Source organism: Ranitomeya imitator, chromosome 1 (assembly GCF_032444005.1).
Source record: "Ranitomeya imitator isolate aRanImi1 chromosome 1, aRanImi1.pri, whole genome shotgun sequence".
Classification (NCBI taxonomy): Eukaryota; Metazoa; Chordata; class Amphibia; order Anura; family Dendrobatidae; genus Ranitomeya; species Ranitomeya imitator.
Window position 1 is genome coordinate 131,927,141 of NC_091282.1, and position 20,357 is coordinate 131,947,497.

Consider the following 20,357-nt stretch of genomic DNA (forward strand, 5'->3'; position numbering starts at 1 on the left):
TGCACTAGCAATTAGCTCCTCTTCCTCCTCAGCCTCATTGTTATCTAATCCGTGCTGAGCAGATGAGATCATGCTGGGCTGGGTAGTATCTCCCTGTCTGATGTCTTCCTCCCATCGCCACCTGGTCATAGCTTCATGTATAATGTTTAATTGTGAACAGCGACTGTTTAAGTAGGCACAAAAGCAGGATTGTTGCACTGACTACGGCGTGGCGTCCTCACAGTCTTGGAGAACCATACAAACATCAGACATTCATGCCCGCTCTTTAGTTATGTGCCGAGGCTGACCAGAGTACCGACAGGTGTGTTGAAGCTGGTATTCGACATCTGGCCTGTGCTGCTCACAAAGTCTTGTTAGCATGTGCAGTGTGGGGCTCCAGCGCGTGGTGACGTCGCACACCAGTCGATGAGCTGGCACTTGAATTCACTGCTGCAGTGCTGCCAGAGAAGTGGCAGCTGTAGCCGTCTTGAGAAAATAGACACTGACGTTGCATACATTGACAAGAAGCTCTGGAAAATCTTGGTATGTTTTCAGAAAGCCCTGAGCTACCAAGTTGAGCACATGTGCCAAGCATGGTATGTGTGTGAGCTTGCCAAGCTTTATATCTGCTACCAGGTTACTCCCATTATCACGCATGACCATGCCTGGTTTGAGGTTCAGCGGCAAAAGCCACAGATCTGTCTGGTCTGTTACTCCTTTAATTAACTCTGCCACAGTATGCGCTTTATCTCATAGACAAATTATCTTCAGTAGAGCCAGTTCCGCTTCTCTGAGGCAGTACTGCAGAACTTCCATCTTCAAGGCTAATGTGGACAGTGTGCTCTAGGATAACACATCGGAGATGGAGGATGAGCAGCAGGGGGTGCAGGAACTGATGTAGGAGGTGGAGGAATACCTTATAGAAGTAGGGCTAGCAATCCTCGGCATCGGGTGCAAATGTGCAGGGTGAGACTCTGCCCCAGCCTCCACAATGTTTACCCAGTTTGCCATCAGGGAGGTGTAGTGTCCCTGGCCATAAGAGCTTGTCCACGTGTTGGTTGTTAAGTGGGTAATCCCAGTGCATTGGTAAGGACACATGCTGGTACAAGGAGGAGTCCCTACATTGGGAGGTAAAATGACAGTTGGGGACTGAGTACCGAGTGACGGCTGCCGCCATGGGTTGGCAGAAATCTTCCATGTCGACAAGCATAAACAGCAACGTTTCTATGGCAAGCAACCAGGAAATATGCCGTTTAGCTGATGTTCGTCCTTCGTTTTCGAAGATGACCATGACTTCAGGGTTAGAAAAGAATTAATAGTTATGGGTCCGGAGGTGGCTGATGAGTCCAATCCGGGCCCTGAAGGTTCGCCCACATACTTGACATGCGAAAGCAGATGTGGTCAGTACACCAGATTCTGCTTGTGCCTTGCGTACAGCACGCTTTCTTTTTGCGTCACAGATTTTCCTATCTTCAGCTGCACGTGTTCCTGAGGTGATCCTGCCCCGCCAACCTGGACGATCCAGGGCAAGCTCTTCCCATTCATTGGTGTTGACTTCCAGGTTTTTGAGAGACACCTTAAGGCAGTCTTTATAGCGCTTCTTCTGCCCCCCAACTGCTCGCTTTCCTTGGCACAGTTCTCCGTACAGCAGTTGTTTCGGTAGTCGGCTGTCCGGCATTCGGACCACATGTCCAGCCCACCTGGCTTGGACTTTCAGCAGGAGAGTGTAAACGCTGCAGAGCCCAGTTTGTTCCAGAATTGCCATGTCTGGGACATTGTCTTGCCACCTGATGTGGAGGAGTCTGCGGAGGCAACTCATGTGGAAATGATTAAGCTGTTTAGCATGCCGGCTGTGCACTGTCCAGGTCTCGCTAGCATAGAGAAGTGTGGTGAGGACCACCGCACAGTAGACCTTCAGCTTGGTGGTAAGTCTGAGTCCCCTTCGTTCCCAGACTTTCTTACGCAGTCTCCCGAAGGCGGCACTGGCTTTGGCGATTCTGTTGTTAACCTCAGCGTCTATGGTTACTTCACGGGAAAGTGTGCTGCCTAAGTAGGTGAAGTTATTGACTGCTTTGAGGTTTTGCTCCTCACCGTGATACGTGGCTCCTTGTACAGTTTTCCTGGAGCCGATTGATACATAACTTCGGTTTTTCTAATGTTGATCTCGAGACCAAAACTGTCGCAGGCTTGCGAAAAACTGTCCATTTCATGCTGCATCTGCTGTTCCGTGCTAGCGTTAAGTGCGCAGTCATCAGCAAATAGTAATTCACGGATAACAGTCTCATGCACTTTTGTAACCGCCTTCAGGCGTTTTGGGTTGAATAGCTTGCCATCAGTCCTGTACCTAACCTGGATTCCATCTTCACAGTTGTTAAAGGCATCACTTAACATTGCAGAGAACAGCATACTGAACAGGGTTGGAGCCAGCACACAGCCTTGTTTTACGCCATTTGTTACTGGCAAAGCCTCAGATACGTCTCCATCGTTCAGAACCTTCACCATCATGCCATCATGGAACTGCCGGATGACTGAGATGAACTTGCTCGGGCAGCCAAATTTTGCCATGATGTTCCACAGGCCATCTCTACTGACTGTGTCAAAAGCCTTGGTCAAATTAACAAAAGTTACATAAAGGTCACGGTGTTGCTCCTGGCACTTTTCCTGAAGTTGACGTGCTGAAAAGACCTTATCTACTGTTCCACGTTTAGCACGGAAACCACACTGGCTTTCGGGTAATAGTCCTTGCTCAAGGTGATGTAAAAGGCGGTTGAGCAAGACACGAGCCAATATCTTGCCTGCAGTGGACAGAAGGGAGATGCCTCTTGTATATGTGGATTATGCTGGCATCTTTCATCTGTTGTGGAACCTGTTCCTTTGTCCACATATATTGGAATAGTTTGGTCACCGTTTGCATCAGAACAGGGCCGCCAGATTTATATACCTCAGCAGGTATAGCATCATTTCTGGGTGCTATTCCACAAGAAAGTTGTTTTACTGCTTTCCTGACTTCATCTCCACTTGGAAGAACATCAAGCTCCTTGTTGATTTCTACCTGGGGCAGGCGAGCAATAGCCTCATCATTGATATTGGCAGGGCGATTAAGAATATTGTTAAAGTGCTCAGCCCACCGTTCCAGAATTTGTTTCCTTTCTGTCAGCAGCTTAGTTCCATCTGCGTTAAGCAGAGATGAAGAGCTTGATGACTGGGGTCCATATACAGCTTTGAGCGCATCGTAGAAGCGTTTCTGGTCATGGGTATCTGCATATCCCTGAATTTCGTCAGCCTTCTTGCTAAACCAGATATCCTGCATCTCACGTAGCTTGATTTGTACCTTTCTTTTTATGTTGGTAAAGGCACCTTTCTTAGCTAACGACGTGGGGTCATTTTGGTACACCTTATACCGCTGATGTTTCTCTTCTAGGAGTGTCTTTATTTCCTCGTCATTTTTCATCGAACCAGTCTTGATTATTTCTGGTTGCTGATCCAAGATGCTCCAGAGCAGTATTATAAACAGCATCTCTCAGAATTGTCCACTGTTCCTCAACGCCAATCTCCTCTGCCTGTAGTATATTTAACAGTCTGCCATCAAGGTCATTGGCAAATTCCCTTGCAATTCTTTTATTTTGCAGCTTATAGATATTCAGCCTCTTTGTCGTTTTCTGCCCTTGGGGTCTCCTCGCAGGCAGGATGTGGAGCCTGCACTTAGACACAATGAGGCGATGGTCAGTCCAGCAGTCTGCACCACACATGGCCTTCATCACTCTAAAGTCCATCTCATCCCTTTTCCTGGCAATGATGTAATCAATGAGATGCCAATGCCTCGAGCGTGGGTGCATCCATGATGTCTTCTTGCGGGTGGGTAAGCGGAATAAAGTGTTGGTGATGACAAGGTCATGTGTGGCACACATCTTGAGGAGCAGCAGGCCATTACTGTTACACTTGCCAGTGCCATGTCTCCCAATGACCCCTTCCCAGTTTTGATTTTCTGTTCCCACTCTGGCATTAAAGTCTCCAAGTATAATGAGCTTGTCTGCCTGTGGGATTGCTGAAATAAGTTCATCATAGAACTTTTCTTTAATGTCATCCGGATTAGTCATCGTGTGAGCATAGGCACTGATCAGAGTCGCGCGTTTCTTGTTTGTAAGTGGGAGCTGAAATGTCATCAGACGGTCGTTGATGCCCTCCGGAAGCCAGGTAAGTTTACGAGCAAGATGAGTTTTGATAGCAAATCCCACGCCTGCTTCTCGTTTTTCAGTGCTGCCTCGACCACTCCAGAAGAATGTATATCCACCACTATGCTCTGTCAATTGACCCTTGTCTGGCGTGTTTCGCTGAGAGCTGCTATATCAACCTTGTAACGAGCTAGCTCCCGAGCAACCAATGCCGTTCTTCTCTCTGGTCTGTCTGCCTTGGTATTATCCAGCAGAGTTCTCCCATTCCATGTGCCAAGGTTGAGTACCATCATTTTCTTTTTCTTTATTGTGCGTCGACCGCTGTATGGGAAACCCGCCAGCTGCGGTAGGCTGGCCAGGTGAAATGAAGCAGACTATGTTTGAGGCACCTTTTCTAGCCCCTTCCTCGATTGAGGTGAGCAGAGTGATCCTGAACAGGACTGCTCAGACACCCAGGAGGCTGCCGAACTCCACTGCTGCTTCGGTCCAGTAGAGAGCGACCATATGGACATACTGATAGGGATTTTAGATTGTGAGCCCCATCGGGGACAGTGATGATAATGTGTGCAAAACTGTAAAGCGCTGCGGAATATGTTAGCGCTATATAAAAAATAAAGATTATTATTATTATTATTATATGGCCTGGGCCGCCTGTGTGCAGGTTCGTGACTACAGCTTCCAGTGACTCCACACCTGCTGCTTTGCCACTCTCCCATCACCACAGGACTTTTTATTACACAGTGGTTGAAGTCATGACTTGCGCTTGACTTGGATTAAAGTGAGGAGGAGTTGCGCAGTCGTCAACCTCACTCTCTCGCCCCAGTGGCAAGAGCTAGGCGAGACAACTGGAGATAGGTCAGGGTGCAGTGGATGGCCAGCAGTGTCCTATATGTGCCTCGCTGCGCCCTCTCAGCGCTCCACAACACTGTGCTGGAAATCGCTTGTCTGTCCGTTGAACCTTGGTTTATTCCGCACAGTCTGCCATATCCAGTCTTCACATGCAAGGGTAGGCAAACCCTTGAAAATCACTGTAGGTCTCAAAGAAACCCAACAGCTACCCTCACCTGGTTTGGCCCGCCTGCCGAGGCGGTGTTCTGGGGTGTACCCGCTGCCGCATGCTAGCAGCTACTTGGAGGTACAGGTGAGAGTTGAGCATCAGATGAGGACCAAAGATGGAAGAGCTGTCCAAAGAGGACACGGCAAGCACTCCACCAGAGGTGCTACCTCTATCTAGATACCCCATATACCCCATATAGCCGTTTAGCTATTGAGCCTGGGGATGGGTGGCTAGAAAACTTCTGTTTCGGTCCAAGGCCTGGGATAGGGACAGCTGACCGCTGTGCTGGGACAACAATTTGGAAGTGCCTGAAGCATCAGAATGTGCAAGGACAGGTGCAGTGCGGGAGACGGAGACATCTGCACTACTGTCATGGATAGTGAATTGGGAAGCACCTAACACAGGGAAAGAGGCAGTGGTGTCGACCGCTGGCATCACTCGTGGACTCAGGTTCTCGGCCCACCAAGTTTGGTGCTTAGATGACATGTGCCTGATCATGCTAGTAATGGTTAGGATCTTACTGGTCAGGCCACTGCTGATCTTGGCATGGCATAGGTTGCAAATGACCATTTTTTTCTTTGTCTCTGAACTCTCTTAAACAAAGTCTCAGACCAGGGAATACCTAACTCTTTGACGGAGAAATTCTTGAGTGTCGGTGCTCTGCAGAACAGTTGCCCGATGTCTCCCTCTGGTCACCCAACTGCCTCTTCCTGTCTTTTTCGGTGCTGCTGATCCCTTACCCTCATTGCTGCTGGCCTCGACTCTGCACGCCAGCTTTCCAAGTTGGGTTGGTGACTAAATCATCCACCACCTAGTCTTCCAACGCCACACCCTGGTCCTCCTGACTTGATGACTTAACAACCTGACTTATCAGCAACTGGGTCTCATCATCTTGCTCCTTAGACAAAATTTGCCGTTTGCCACCATCATCTTCTTGTGGCTTTTCTAAGTTTTGTGCATCACTAAAACAGCATCTCCTTCTGTCCCTCTTGGTCCATGCAGAGTGAGAAGCAACAATGAAGAAATGATACTGTAAAAAGCTCCTTGGAGTGTCCTAGTGTGGGATCACTAGTCTTCTGGGACTCAACATGTTGGTAGATCCAAAGCCTCTGTCACTCCAGCTTTACTCTCCACCCAGTGCCGCCTGCTTGACTGACCGCTTTTTCACTGTGCTCTTCAAGCAAAAAAGCAATCAGTCAAGTAGCAGGAGGAGGCGTCACTGGGTGCGGAATAGAGCCGGAGTGACAGGGGCTTGGGAAGAGCTTCTACATGCTAAGCGTATTTCAGGTTCATTTGCATTTTCCATTAAATGCTGTTTTCTCAGTAACAAAGGAATGGAATGGCCATTTAAAGGGACACTGTCACCTGAATTTGGAGGGAACAATCTTCAGCCATGGAGGTGGGGTTTTTGGGTGTTTGATTCACCCTTTCCTTACCCGCTGGCTGCAATATTGGATTGAACTTCATTCTATGTCCTCCATAGTACACGCCTGCGCAAGGCAAGATTGTCTTGTGCAGGCGTGTACTACGGAGGACAGAGAATGAACTTCAATCCAATATTGCAGCCAGCATGCAGCCAGCGGGTAAGGAAAGGGTGAATCAAACACCCAAAAACCCCGCCTCCATGGCTGAAGATTGTTCTCTCCAAATTCAGGTGACAGTGTCCCTTTAAAGGTATTGCTGGATTGTTCTTTGAAAGAGCTATTTATGCATATTAACCCCTTTCTCACATTAGATGTAATAATCCGACTATGAGCCCTTGGCTTATTTGACCAGAGACGAATTATTACGTCAGCGACATCACCCACGCACACGGGTGGTGTGCGGACGATCGCTGCTGTGTGTCAGCTGATACTGACAGCTGACACCCGGCACTAAGTGCCAGGAGCGCAAGATCACAACATTCTGGGAGCCGGCAGAGGGCTGACAGCCTTTGGATCGGAGACCCCGCAGCGTGATGTCGGGTCCCGATCGTTGCCATGGTGACCTGATGTCATCATGATGACATCCGAGTCACCAGACCTAGAAAACTTGCTGATCATGCCTAGTGCATGATGAGCAAGTTTGTCTGTCGATGCAAAACTGACAGTTTCTACAGCATGGGGATGCTGCTGCATCCCCATGCTATAGAAACTATCAGTCAGCAAAGAATGATAGTCCCATAGTGGGACAAAGTAAAAAAGTTAGAAAAAAGTTTAAAAAAAAAAAAAAAATTTAAATAATTCTAAAACATTTTTTTTTAAAATCAAGAGTAATAAAAAATCAAGATATTGTATCTCTAAATAAATATTTGAGTGAAAACAAAATATAAACAATGAAAATACACATATTTGGTATCACCATGTCCGCAACGATCTGATCCATGAAACATTTCCACTAGTTATCCCCTTAGTGAACACCATAAAAAGGCAAAAAACAATGCTTTATCATCATACTGCCAAACCAAAACTGGAATAAAATGCAATCAAAAAGACAGATAGAAATAAACATGGTACCGCCTGAAAACTTCATTTTTTGCCCGCAAGCAAAAAGCCACCACAAAGCTACATTAGCAGAAAAATAAAAAAAAAGTTATAGCTCTTAGATTAAAAAGCGGCACAAATAATTATTTTTTTTCTATAAAAGTTGTCATTGTATAAAAGCGCCAAAACATTAAAAAAAAACTATACAAATGAGGTATCGCTGAAATCATACTGTCCCGAACAATAAAACTGCCTTATCAATCTTGCCACACATGGAACGGTATAACCCCCCACGTGCCCCCCCAAAAAAATAAATTCCTGAATTGCTGTTTTTTCTTCAATGTGCCTCCTAAAAATCAGAATAGAAAGCAATCAAAAAATGTCATGTGCCCAAAAATGGTACAAATAAAAACGTCAACTCGTCCCGCAAAAGACAAAACCTCACATGACTCTGCCAAAATATGGAAAATTTATAGCTCTCAAAATGTGATGCGAAAAATAATTTTTGCATTAAAAAGCATCTTTTATTGTGTGACAGCTGTCAAACATAAAAACCTGATGTAACTCTGGTATTGCTGTAATTGCACTGACCCGAAGAATAAAGTCGCCTAATCACTTATACCGCATGAGGAACGGCGTAAAAAATTAATAAAACCAATTCTTCACATGCTGTTGATTTTTTTCGTTCTGCCTCCCAAAGATCACAGTAAGGCTTAGCGCACATTTATCCTGCACACTGTGCTGAGCCCTTACATCGGTGTTTCTGTGTAAATCTCTGAAATAGGTGAATCAAGATGGAACACCCGGCAGAAGATTCTTTATAATGAGGCAGATGGATTTACTCTGGACGCCATCTGACCTGTTATCTGGCGGTGTCCGTCTTTTTAGGATTGCATAAAAGTGCCGTCCGCTACAGTTTTGTGCACTTGTGAAAAGAATGTCACCACTGAACAGAGGACAGACGGAGTCAAGAATAACTCTGCTGCCTCATTATAGTGAATGGATCCCTCAGGGATTTCATCTGAATCACGTCACTCAGAGATTTTGACGAAAACCCCAGGGATGAGTAAGTGCTCAGCGTAGAGTGTCGGATAAATGTGATCCCAAACGTTATGTATAATGTTCCCAATAAAAGCTTCAACTGAATTCACAAATAAAGCAAGCCCTCACCTGTTCTTTAAGGGAGAGTTTACATGAGTTATCTTATCAGAGACAGGATAACAATGACTGATAGCACATCTATACACAACTGACAACACAGAATCAATGTCACATCTTCACAAGACCTTTGCATACACTCTATAGACACTTCAATACGTTGGAGTCTGACGTCTGTGACTGTGTACATGTGTTGTTTCCTGACACACTAGGAAAGTCCCAGTGGTCAATGTGAAAATTGCAAAATTTAGATTTTATTTTTAATACAGATTAGGGGGAAAATATAAACCTTGCCAGAAATCTATTTAAATCAGGATTTGGGGTTAAAAGTACTTTATCAATGTCATTTTCTGATGACTTCTTCCCTTTAAATTACAAAGAGGTTTTAATTAGAATCTGTTAGGCTGGCCATACATGGTATGATATTTTGATCTATTGCAATGTGGGAGCGTGTAGAACATGTATTACGAATACAATGATATTAAAATGTTGACTTTGCTGAGAGCTGATTAAATTAAATTTCTTATATCAAGGAAAAAGCGCTCCCTCAGATCGGTCTCAGGACATGAGTATGTTTCAATTGCTTAGATGTCAAAACCTTTGTATATGCAGCTTTACCTAGATAAGCCACTAACCAAATATCACATTTTTATGTTCCTTTATGCTTATGCTAGATAAAAAAAAAGGCTAGATTCCTATTCCCTAGAAGATAATATCTGTCCCATAGCTCAATGTTTAGTTCTATAATAATATGTCCACGTGTTCCATTTCATTGATTTTCTCATCAGATGTTCTGACTCTTCTGCCTACTGTCTGGATTTGTTGTAGAATTTCTTTCTGGCGTTGATGAGACATTTGCAGTAACCTCATGACCGGTATTGATTACTTCCCTGATGTGATACAGCCAATGCTGCTAGAGTGATAAACACAGAGGAGAACATTACAATCAAAGAGCAAATGTCTGCAAGCACCGAGCCATTAATCCCAAGTGCCTTCACTAACAATCCTGCTGCTTGTTTTTAATATAAAACAAAAATGAAAACCAATGGTAGAATAGTTGGTTTTGTTGTATGCTATTACACAATTTTTATTATTCTAACACTCATAATTTTTTTTAAAGAAAACCCGACACCTGATTCTTGTTGCCCAAACTGTGGGCAATATGAATCTCACCTGACGGCAATCATGGAGCCCGACTCTATTTTTCACTGAAAAGCTCAATTCAGTCCCTGACCCACTCTTCCCAGAGCTTCTAGAGGTAATTGACAAGTCTCACCATTGTAAGAGACTTGGCAATCACTTAGAGAGGCGCTGGGAGAAGCCAGCCAGGGGCAGAGCCAGATTAGACTCCTCTCCAGCTATGGTCCTCAGCGAGATCATTAAAGTAAATTTTGTCCAACGTTTCAGAGAAAAATAAACCTGGCCACGAATGTGCAACCAATGGTTTTGGCAGTACGGACCTGGTGACCGATAAACTTAAAAGGATTGTCCATTTAAGATGTAAACCTGTGTTGGGGACATGATTTTGTGACCATCGCTAACTTATCAGTATTACAGGGCCTTCTTCTGCTCTTAGTACCACCTTCCTCACAGACTGCACAGAATGGCAGCTGATGGAGGCACATCTGTGTGGCCAGACCTGTCATCCAATTGAAGAAAAAGAATAAAAAACGCTTTCCATGCACAGGGTTTTCTAGTTGGGGGAAGCTGATGGACAGGGATGGTCACTTGCTCCTCCATCAGGAGTCATTTTGAAAATAGTGAGTGCTATGTAAGGAAGGCTGTACTAACCAGGGTAAGAGGAGAACCTATAAGTGGCACAAAATCATACCCTCAACACAACTGGTAAAATGAAGATAAAGTAGACTTTCCCTTTAACACTGGTTTTATGTGTAAAGAGGTGGTCTGAAACAATCAATTATTTTAATCCTAAATGTCTATTTAATGTCATAATCTAGTCTCTTCTCGAATATACTTTAATTAAAAATTCCCTATTGTACCCTCACTACTCTATCTAACTGCATTTTGTTTGACGAAGCCACTCCTAGTGGCGATACGCGTGGGGCTTCAGCCCCCTGGACCTCTGTTTATACTTGGTATTTGGTCGTGCTCTACTGGTATCTTTTGCACATAGATGGCAGTACAGTGTCCCTCCTCTCTTTGAGGGCTCTATACAGACAACAATTTTTGTCTTATTTTTTACTGTGTTAGGATTGGCAGTATGCACCTGCGTTGTTTGGGATTGTGCATGCCTCAGGAGGTTCGGATAATTTCTGACCTCTGGTTCTATATGTGGGGTTATGCGCATGCATAGTGTTTTTTTATCATAGACACTGTGCATTTGCCCTTTATTGGCGTCTATCTGCTCTTATCCGCTCGCAAGAGATACATTTGTTGTTATACTTGTATGGGTATACTTTTACATCTATATATTGGTATCTTATTATCAGGTTATGTCGTACTAGCCACTCTTGAATTTGTACCTCTATGTGTACCTATTTGGGATATATAAAAAAATTAAAAAAATAATAAAAAAAGAATATTTGGTTTACACACTATATATTCCTCACTAAATATGTATGTACATACCTGACATTGTTGTATATATACCTATCATTGTGTGCTGCGAGCTGGACCAGGGGTTAATAGATGTACTCCATTTTTTGCTGCTATTATTCTTATGTTTATACACATGTTTTGAATCATTCTATCATTTGTATATATGTGCAGGTAGAGCAGCTGTGTCTGCCATTGACTTTGTCATTTATAAGCTTATAGTGTTGTAGAATACATGTCCAGGGGGGGGTTCCTTATTGGAATCCTTGATGACCTATTCTTTGTTTTAAATGTTTTTAAACTGTAGTGGTTTGTTTTGTGTGTTGGTCGATAATAAAATTATTTAGCTTATTTTCATATTTCTTTATTATTGTGTGATGGTTCCCCTTTTTGGATAGCATGACATCTTTTTCTTGGCTCTTGCTATTGTTTTGTTTTTAACCTACTTCCTGTTTGACTCTTAGTTTGACAGACTCCAGGGTATGCTGGGATACTCAAACAAGTCATCATCGGGGTAGCGACTATGGTCACTTCTCTGCATCTGTTGTCGATTTTGTCATAAGCTCATTAGGATCTTGTTACTGTGCAATATTCTGACAGTGTGCTCTCTTGCTGGCTCGTCACTTCCCATTAGAGCTGGGGAGAGAGTGCACTGTGACTGTGCGCCGAGAAGAGTATTGCACAGTGATGAGTTCTTACTGAGCATCCTTCAGAATTAAGAGATGCATGCTCAGTAGAGCAGGGATTAGTCCAGCCAATGAAACGGACATCACTGATGCTTTATTTCAGGTTGAGGGCAGAGGCTGCAGCAGTAACCATTCATTTGAGTATCCCAACATGCAATGTAAATTCTCAATTGTAGGTTAACAAAATTAGTTTAAAGCAGTTAGATCGCATAATGAGGGACAGATAGGGAATTTTTAATTAAAGTACCGGTATATTAAATAAAAGATTAATTATGACATTAAATAGACTGAAATTTAGGATTAAAATAAATGTTTGTTTTGGACCACTCCTTTAATTTTTATATTTGGCCATATTCACTCCTATATATTACCCGGTTTGTCCTCTATCTGCAGGAATTATTGTTAATCTCACAATCATACAATAAAAGTCACCAGCTGTGCCTTATTTAATGCCTGGAGGCTGATTAATCCTGACCTTTCTTGCTGGTGACCTGTAATTTCACCTTCAGTTCTTCATTTTTCACTGATGAATTATTTACTTCTTTTATTGCTCATTTATTTTAAGTCGTCCTCCTCGCACTATTTATCCATTTAATAACAATGTACTGAAAATTCATGTAAAGCTGAGACTTGCTGTTTACTGGTAGCATTCAATATAATGTCTGGGACGTGCGGAGAAATTGTCATATTTTCTTTCTTTATCTCCTGCAGTGAAACCATCATGTTTCTCCATGAAATCTTTCACCAAGGACTCAAGGCGAGAATTACTAATTGGCCTACTTTAATTTTAGGTATGTGACTCTGATTTGTAGGGCTGTAAACAATAAATGAATGAGGGCTGCCAAGTAGAATGGCTATTTAATACTTTTATTTTATTTATTTATTATGCTTTGCTTATAAAGCGCCATCATATTCCGCAGCACTTTACAGACATCATCACACTGTCCCCATTGGGGCTCACAATCTAAATTCCTTATCAGTATGACTTTGGCATTTGGGAGCCAGGGAACCCGGAGGAAACCCACAAAAACACGAGAATATGCAAACTCCTTGCAGACGTCTTTGGTTGGATTTAATCTTAGCCCTCAGCGCTGCAAAGCTGCAGTGCTAACCACTGAGCCACCGTGCTGCCCATGCTGTCCCCATAATGTATATCACTGTGTGCGGTCTCTTAAAAGGGTGTGTGTTGGCTCAAACTGACAATATGTATGAAGTAAATAGCTTTGTAGGGGATATAACACCATTATAGTCACACACTCATGAAACATGGGACTGTTCTTGTATCGGAAACCATGGCCGGACTGCCGGATCTCCCGACCTGAGTTACCGTATCTGCTTATTAGTAATATATACATCTGGATCTTCTATATATGCCCCCGAAGTCCTCACTGGGGATTGACAGTGCTGTCAGTCACCATTGGGCGCACCAGGGGTGCACGGAGTGCCCTAATAAGCATATCCGAATAGATTTCCAGTTTAGAACACTAGAGGTGCCAGGTATAGAAGGTTTATATCCCCCACAAAACTGCGTGCTTAATTATTACTGTCCATTTGGACTGACATTCGCCTTTTAGGATTCTTGCTTCATTTTGAAGTATGTCTTGTGTTGGCTGAGATCGCCTTTTTTTGTCACTGAATTAGATATCATTTCTTTTTCTAATGACCAATCTGTTGCTCAAGATGAAGTGTTTGAGGAAATTAATTTGTCAAGTATCAGGCTGACGCTTTCTGAAGTGATGCACTTCGATTTTGCTAAGACACAATTAATTTTATAATTGGAGCTTTCCTGTTCCAGTTTTCCCAAGGCGAAGCTATTTTCCCCACTTCATATTTAAAAGCTGAAAAAGCTTAGAACTGGATAGTTAGTGACATTTCTTCTGAACTAGGAAAAAATCCCTAATGACTAGCTGGTGTCATATCGGAAGTCTTTTGTTCTATTCAGCTATTTCTTACTTTATGTGGCCCAGGAAAAAGTAGAAGCCAATAGAACCGCCTTTATCGCTCCTGTTACACCTATACATTAGTATTTTGAAAACCTTTAATTTGCCATTTGATATTCTTATGTGAACACAAGATAAGGCCCAGGAAGTGATGTTGAGCATATTATACTGCATTTTCTTATACCGCACTCAGCTATCCATTTCTGTACATGTGACTGTATTGTGGTGCTGCGCTCAGTTATCCATTACTGTACATGTGACTGTATTGTGGTGCTGCGCTCAGTTATCCATTACTGTACATGTGACTGTATTGTGGTGCTGCGCTCAGCTATCCATTTCTGTACATGTGACTGTATTGTGGTGCTGTGCTCAGTTATCCATTAATGTACATGTGACTGTATTGTGGTGCTGTGCTCAGCTATCCATTACTGTACATGTGACTGGATTGTGGTGCTGCGCTCAGCTATCCTTTACTGTACATGTGACTATATTGTGCTGCGCTCAGCTATCCATTACTGTACAGTACATATGACTGCATTGTGGTGCTGCGCTCAGCTATCCATTACTGTACATGTGACTGTATTGTGGTGCTGCACTCAGCTATACATTACTGTACATGTGACTGTATTGTGCTGCACTCAGCTATCCATTACTGTACATGTGACTGTATTGTGGTGCTGCGCTCAGTTATCCATTACTGTACATGTGACTGTATTGTGGTGCTGCGCTCAGTTATCCATTACTGTACATGTGACTGTATTGTGGTGCTGCGCTCAGTTATCCATTACTGTACATGCGACTGTATTGTGGTGCTGCGCTCAGTTATCCATTAATGTACATGTGACTGTATTGTGCTGCACTCAGCTATCCATTACTGTACTTGTGACTGTATTGTGCTGCACTCAGCTATCCATTTCTGTACATGTGACTGTATTGTGGTGCTGTGCTCAGCTATCCATTACTGTACTTGTGACTGTATTGTGGTGCTGCGCTCAGTTATCCATTAATGTACATGTGACTGTATTGTGGTGCTGTGCTCAGCTATACATTACTGTACTTGTGACTGTATTGTGCTGTGCTCAGCTATCCATTTCTGTACATGTGACTGTATTGTGGTGCTGCGCTCAGTTATCCATTAATGTACATGTGACTGTATTGTGGTGCTGTGCTCAGCTATACATTACTGTACTTGTGACTGTATTGTGCTGCACTCAGCTATCCATTTCTGTACATGTGACTGTATTGTGGTGCTGCACTCAGTTATCCATTACTGTACTTGTGACTGTATTGTGCTGCACTCAGCTATCCATTTCTGTACATGTGACTGTATTGTGGTGCTGTGCTCAGCTATCCATTACTGTACATGTGACTGGATTGTGGTGCTGTGCTCAGCTATCCATTACTGTACTTGTGACTGTATTGTGGTGCTGTGCTCAGCTATCCATTTCTGTACATGTGACTGTATTGTGGTGCTGTGCTCAGCTATCCTTTACTGTACATGTGACTGTATTGTGGTGCTGTGCTCAGCTATCCATTACTGTACAGTACATATGACTGCATTGTGGTGCTGCGCTCAGCTATCCATTACTGTACATGTGACTGTATTGTGCTGCGCTCAGCTATCCTTTACTGTACATGTGACTTTATTGTGCTGCGCTCAGCTATCCATTACTGTACAGTACATATGACTGCATTGTGGTGCTGTGCTCAGCTATCCATTACTGTACATGTGACTGGATTGTGGTGCTGCTGAAGCGATGGCTGGGGGACCACCACGGTTCAGGAAGACTACTGTACGCAAGATGAGGTTCTGGCTCCCATTCCCTCAGCGTATCCAGTTCAAATTACTAATACTGACCTACAAAGCCATCCATAACCTGTCTCCTCCATATATCTCTAATCTAATCTCCCGATATCTTCCCTCACGCATTCTCCGGTCCTCCCAAGACCGCCTTCTCTCCTCCACACTTATTCGCTCCTCATCCAATCGCCTCCAAGACTTCTCCCGAATATCCCCCATCCTCTGGAACTCTCTGCCCCAACACGTCCGACTATCAACCACAGTCGGATCCTTCAGACGGAACCTGAAAACTCATCTCTTCAGGAAAGCCTACAGCCTGCACTGACACCGCTCCCGCCTCATCACTATCAAAGCTACCTCCTCACCAACACCGGAGCTCCTGCAACCCTCAACCTACTGTCTCCTTCCCCATAATCCCGTAGAATGTAAGCCCGCAAGGGCAGGGTCCTCGCCCCTCTGTATCAGTCCATCATTGTTAGTTTGTTTACTGTATGTGATATCTGTAACTTGTATGTAATCCCTTCTCATGTACAGCACCATGGAATCAATGGTGCTATATAAATAAATAATAATAATAATAATGAGGTGCAAACAACAAAGGGTAGATTTATTGGAAGGCAAGGAATGAAGTGGACGAGGAAGATGCAAACAGGGGTATGCAGTGGCAAAAGATAATTTACAAGAGTTATATTCTTTAGCTTGTCCGTAAAATAGCACGGTGATCCGACTGTTATGGTACCTTCACACTGAGCAACTTTAGAACGATAACGATAGCGATCCGTGACGTTGCAGCGTCCTGGATAGCGATATCGTTGTGTTTGACATGCAGCAGCGATCAGGATCCTGCTGTGAGATCGCTGGTCGGAGCTAGAAGGCCAGCACTTTATTTCGTCGCTGGATCACCCGCTGACATCGCTGAATCGGCGTGTGTGACGCCAATTCAGCGATGTCTTCACTTGTAACCAGGGTAAACCAGGGTAAACATCCCTGGTCAGCGCCGGCCGGCCGTAAAGCAGAGCACAGCAGTGATGTCACCGCTGTGCTCTGCTTTACGGCCGGCCGGCGCTGACACAGTGCAGGGAAGCTGAGGCCGGGGGACAGACACCCTGGAATGTAAGTATGTAGTGTTTGTTTTTTTTAACTTTTACAATGGTAACCAGGGTAAACATCGGGTTACTAAGCGCGGCCCTGCGCTTAGTAACCCGATATTTACCCTGGTTACCCAGGGACTTCGGCATCGTTGGTCGCTGGAGAGCTGTCTGTGTGACAGCTCTCAAGCGACCATACAACGATGAAACAGCGACGCTGTAGCGATCGGCATAGTTGTCTATATCGCTGCAGCATCGCTTAATGTGACGGTACCTTTACAGACTCAACATATGTTACACAAGTAAATGCAAACAATGAACAAAGAATTATGCTACTCTACATATAACCTCCCTGGCCTTTACTAAGCAGGCCATACGGCTGCCGTTTTCTGACTATTGAAGCCTACACTAGGCCCTGACATGTGCACAAAACAGGAACAAACTCACGGTGATGTTGGGGACTCCGATACAGTCCCAGGGGTCCCCAGCAGTCTAGTACGGTGGTGCGCACGGCTCTCTGCCAGCTCCGTGAAACGTGGTCTTCTCCTTGCTTCTGGGTCCTGGAAGTGCTCCTGGAAACTGTAAATCCCTTTCTTGGTATCTTCGTGGCTCCTCGAACTAACACAGGACAGCCACCCTTGCTGTACCCAGAAAAGTCTGTCAAATCTCACAAGACCACTCCGTTACAGGCTTCTGGTCCTCTCTTGCAGCTATATCAGGACACAGTTCTCCTCTCTTGCAGCTATCAGCACAAAGTTCTCTCTGCAGCAGCCTCAGCTCACACACAGTTCAGGCTCCACCCCTGCCATCTGCACAGTCCAGTCCATTATACAGTCTATTGCTGGGGAGAAGAACATTCAATCACGCCAGACAAGGGGGTGCAGTCTCTTTAAGTAACAGCATGTTCCTTACTGTTCATAACAGCACCACCCTCCTACACTGCGCTCAGCTATCCATTACTGTACATGTGACTGGATTGTGGTGCTGCGCTCAGCTATACATTACTGTACACATCAATGGATTGGGTTGCTTGTGCTCTGTTCTCCATTCGCGTACATGTGATTGAATTGGGTTGCCTCACTTATATATCCATTATTACATGTGTAATGCCAGTGACGCAATACTCTGTCATAGGTCACGCACCATGTGGTGTGCGGATGTTACCACCTCGCTATGGTAGGAACAAGAGTAAAAGAAAATGTAGTTTGTGACGTCAGGGTGCACTGTATTCACTGCTGTTTCCTGGTAATGTGATATGTAAATCACCCGATTGTCCAGAAACACAGAGAGGCCAATAGGTTATTAATCAGCTTTACTTATTGCAAAAAAGCACAGGTAAATCCTGAGAAACCATGATTCAGCAGAGACTCAATCCCAATGCAGTAAGCACATGTGTTTTCCAGTCTAGTATTGCAGGTGCATAATTGGTGCAGAGTCCTGAGTGTTACCTTCTGCTTTTATGCCCAGTCTCTCACACAACGGCTGCAGCTAAGCCTGTGCTCTCTCAAGAAAAGGCCGTACTGGGCCCCTGGCCCTCAAGGGAGGCCAGCATGACGGGGTCACGGGGAATGGCAGAGCCTCAGGGTGGGCAAGGGTAAGTCGGGGGTTGAATAGTTTGCTTGGGCTGTGTACTTTTGAATTTGGACAGAAGGGGGGCGGGGTTTGGATGAGGCAGGGAGGAGCAAGCGGGGGGATCTTACTGAGGGGGTGATTTGGATAAGAAACCGATTTCACCTCAGCAACTGCCACGCTCACCTGCTGGTCCGGCGGTGGCTGAAATCCCCACTCACCCTCCCTTTTTCTTGTTTCGATTTTGTTTAATCGCGTTTATTTTAAGGTTATGTTCTTGTTTAAGGGAAAGAAGAAATTTTTGTCATAGCAGTTAGGCGGGGGAGGGAGGTCCTTGAAGTTGGTGGAAAGAGGGGAATGGCAGATTCTAGGGGGGGGGACCTCTAGCGGTCCTGGACTTCCCCGGAGTGGATTGCGAGTGGATGTGGTAGATCAGCCCGTGGAGGGGCTGATTAAAGGATTTGGTAATCGGTTGGTTTGGCCGGTTGGTTGGTCATTATCTGCCTCCGAGCTGGTGTTTAGCGGCTGGAGGCAAGACTAAGCCTGGAGGCCAAGGTACACAATTTGAATTTCTGCAAGGTTATTTTTGAGGCTTCGTGGACCACCACTCCCTGGGGGGATATTGTTTACATGTTGTATTTATGTTTAATAAAAGGCTGCTGTAGCCATTTAATCCAAATCTGGTGTAATGTCGTTATTCAGGAGGGGATCTTACGATAAGGCAGTTTACAAGAGATCCCATGCAGTAAGTAATTAAGTTTAGGCATTTAAGTCAGTAAAGGCGGTCATGAGTCACGTGTACCCCTTACGTCATGTACCTGCTCCTCCAGCTTTGAAATACATGTCTCCTCTCTGGGACTCTGTGTGGGTGCTAAGCTCAGGCCCTGTTCATGGGGTCAAATCATGTGTCATTATTGCCATGTGTGGAAAGCAGGGATGAATTGTTAGGCTGCTTTCACACATCAGGTTTTTCACCACATGCCGATTCCGGTGTCGCGCTGCAGCGCCGGATCCGGCTTATTTTGTGAAAACTGGACGGATCCGGTTTTCAGCTGGATCAGATGTCCGGATCCGGCGAGGAAACCGGGTCCGTCCCATCCGGTTGGCATCTGTTTCGTCCGGTTTTCCATCTCGTTTTTGATGGAGCCGGTTTTTAAAAACGCCCCCTGACAGGCTAAAAATGTGATTGGCCCCCTGAAAACTATATATACAGTGTTCCTACAGGCCATCAGTGACAGGTTTGAGAGGAGCAAGATACAGAGCAAGATGGACAGCATTATTGCGAAGATTCTGCAGAACAGCGTGGATTTCATCGTGGATGCGAATCGATTGAAAACAATTGTTCTTGAGAAGGAGCGGGAGAGACAGCGCTTCATACATCTGCGGCGACGCTGCCGTTTGTGGATCCACCCCAATGACGCAGGGAGTCTTTTCTACTTTATACATGGAGCTACGAGGAGACCCGGATAAGTTTTTCAGCTATGTGCGGATGAAAGCGGAGAACTTTGATGTATTGGTGGAGCGGATTGAACATCTAATAAGAAGGAGTGATACATATTGCAGATTCTCCATTACACCGGCTGAGCGTCTGATGGTCACTCTTTGGTAAGCATTCTTTTTTAATGTACTCTTGTAGCGCACTTTCATTGATTGATATTTTGAATTTGCAGTAATTTCTGCCTTGCTTTTGTTCACAGATTCCTAGCTACTGGAGAATCCCTGTCTTCACTACATTTCCATTTCAGACTGGGAATTTCGACCATATCTGGAATAGTGAGGCACACTTGACGTGCTGTGTGGGACTCTCTGCACAATGAATTCATTCCACATCCCACAATGCAGACATGGTTGGAAGTAGCAGACAGATTCCAGGAAGTGTGTCAGTTACC

At 44.6% G+C, this 20,357-nt stretch overlaps 1 protein-coding gene across 4 annotated transcripts in view; it reads left to right on the top strand.

Annotated features, from left to right (window-relative positions):
* The window catches only part of RASGRF2 (Ras protein specific guanine nucleotide releasing factor 2), a 400,547-nt gene that overhangs the window by 225,412 nt on the left and 154,778 nt on the right, over positions 1-20,357 (top strand). For all 4 annotated transcript variants that reach the window (XM_069751051.1, XM_069751070.1, XM_069751043.1 and 1 more), the window contains exon 6: positions 12,782-12,861. In XM_069751051.1, the coding sequence (XP_069607152.1) occupies positions 12,782-12,861 (80 nt within the window). The remainder of the gene's footprint in view (positions 1-12,781; positions 12,862-20,357) is intronic.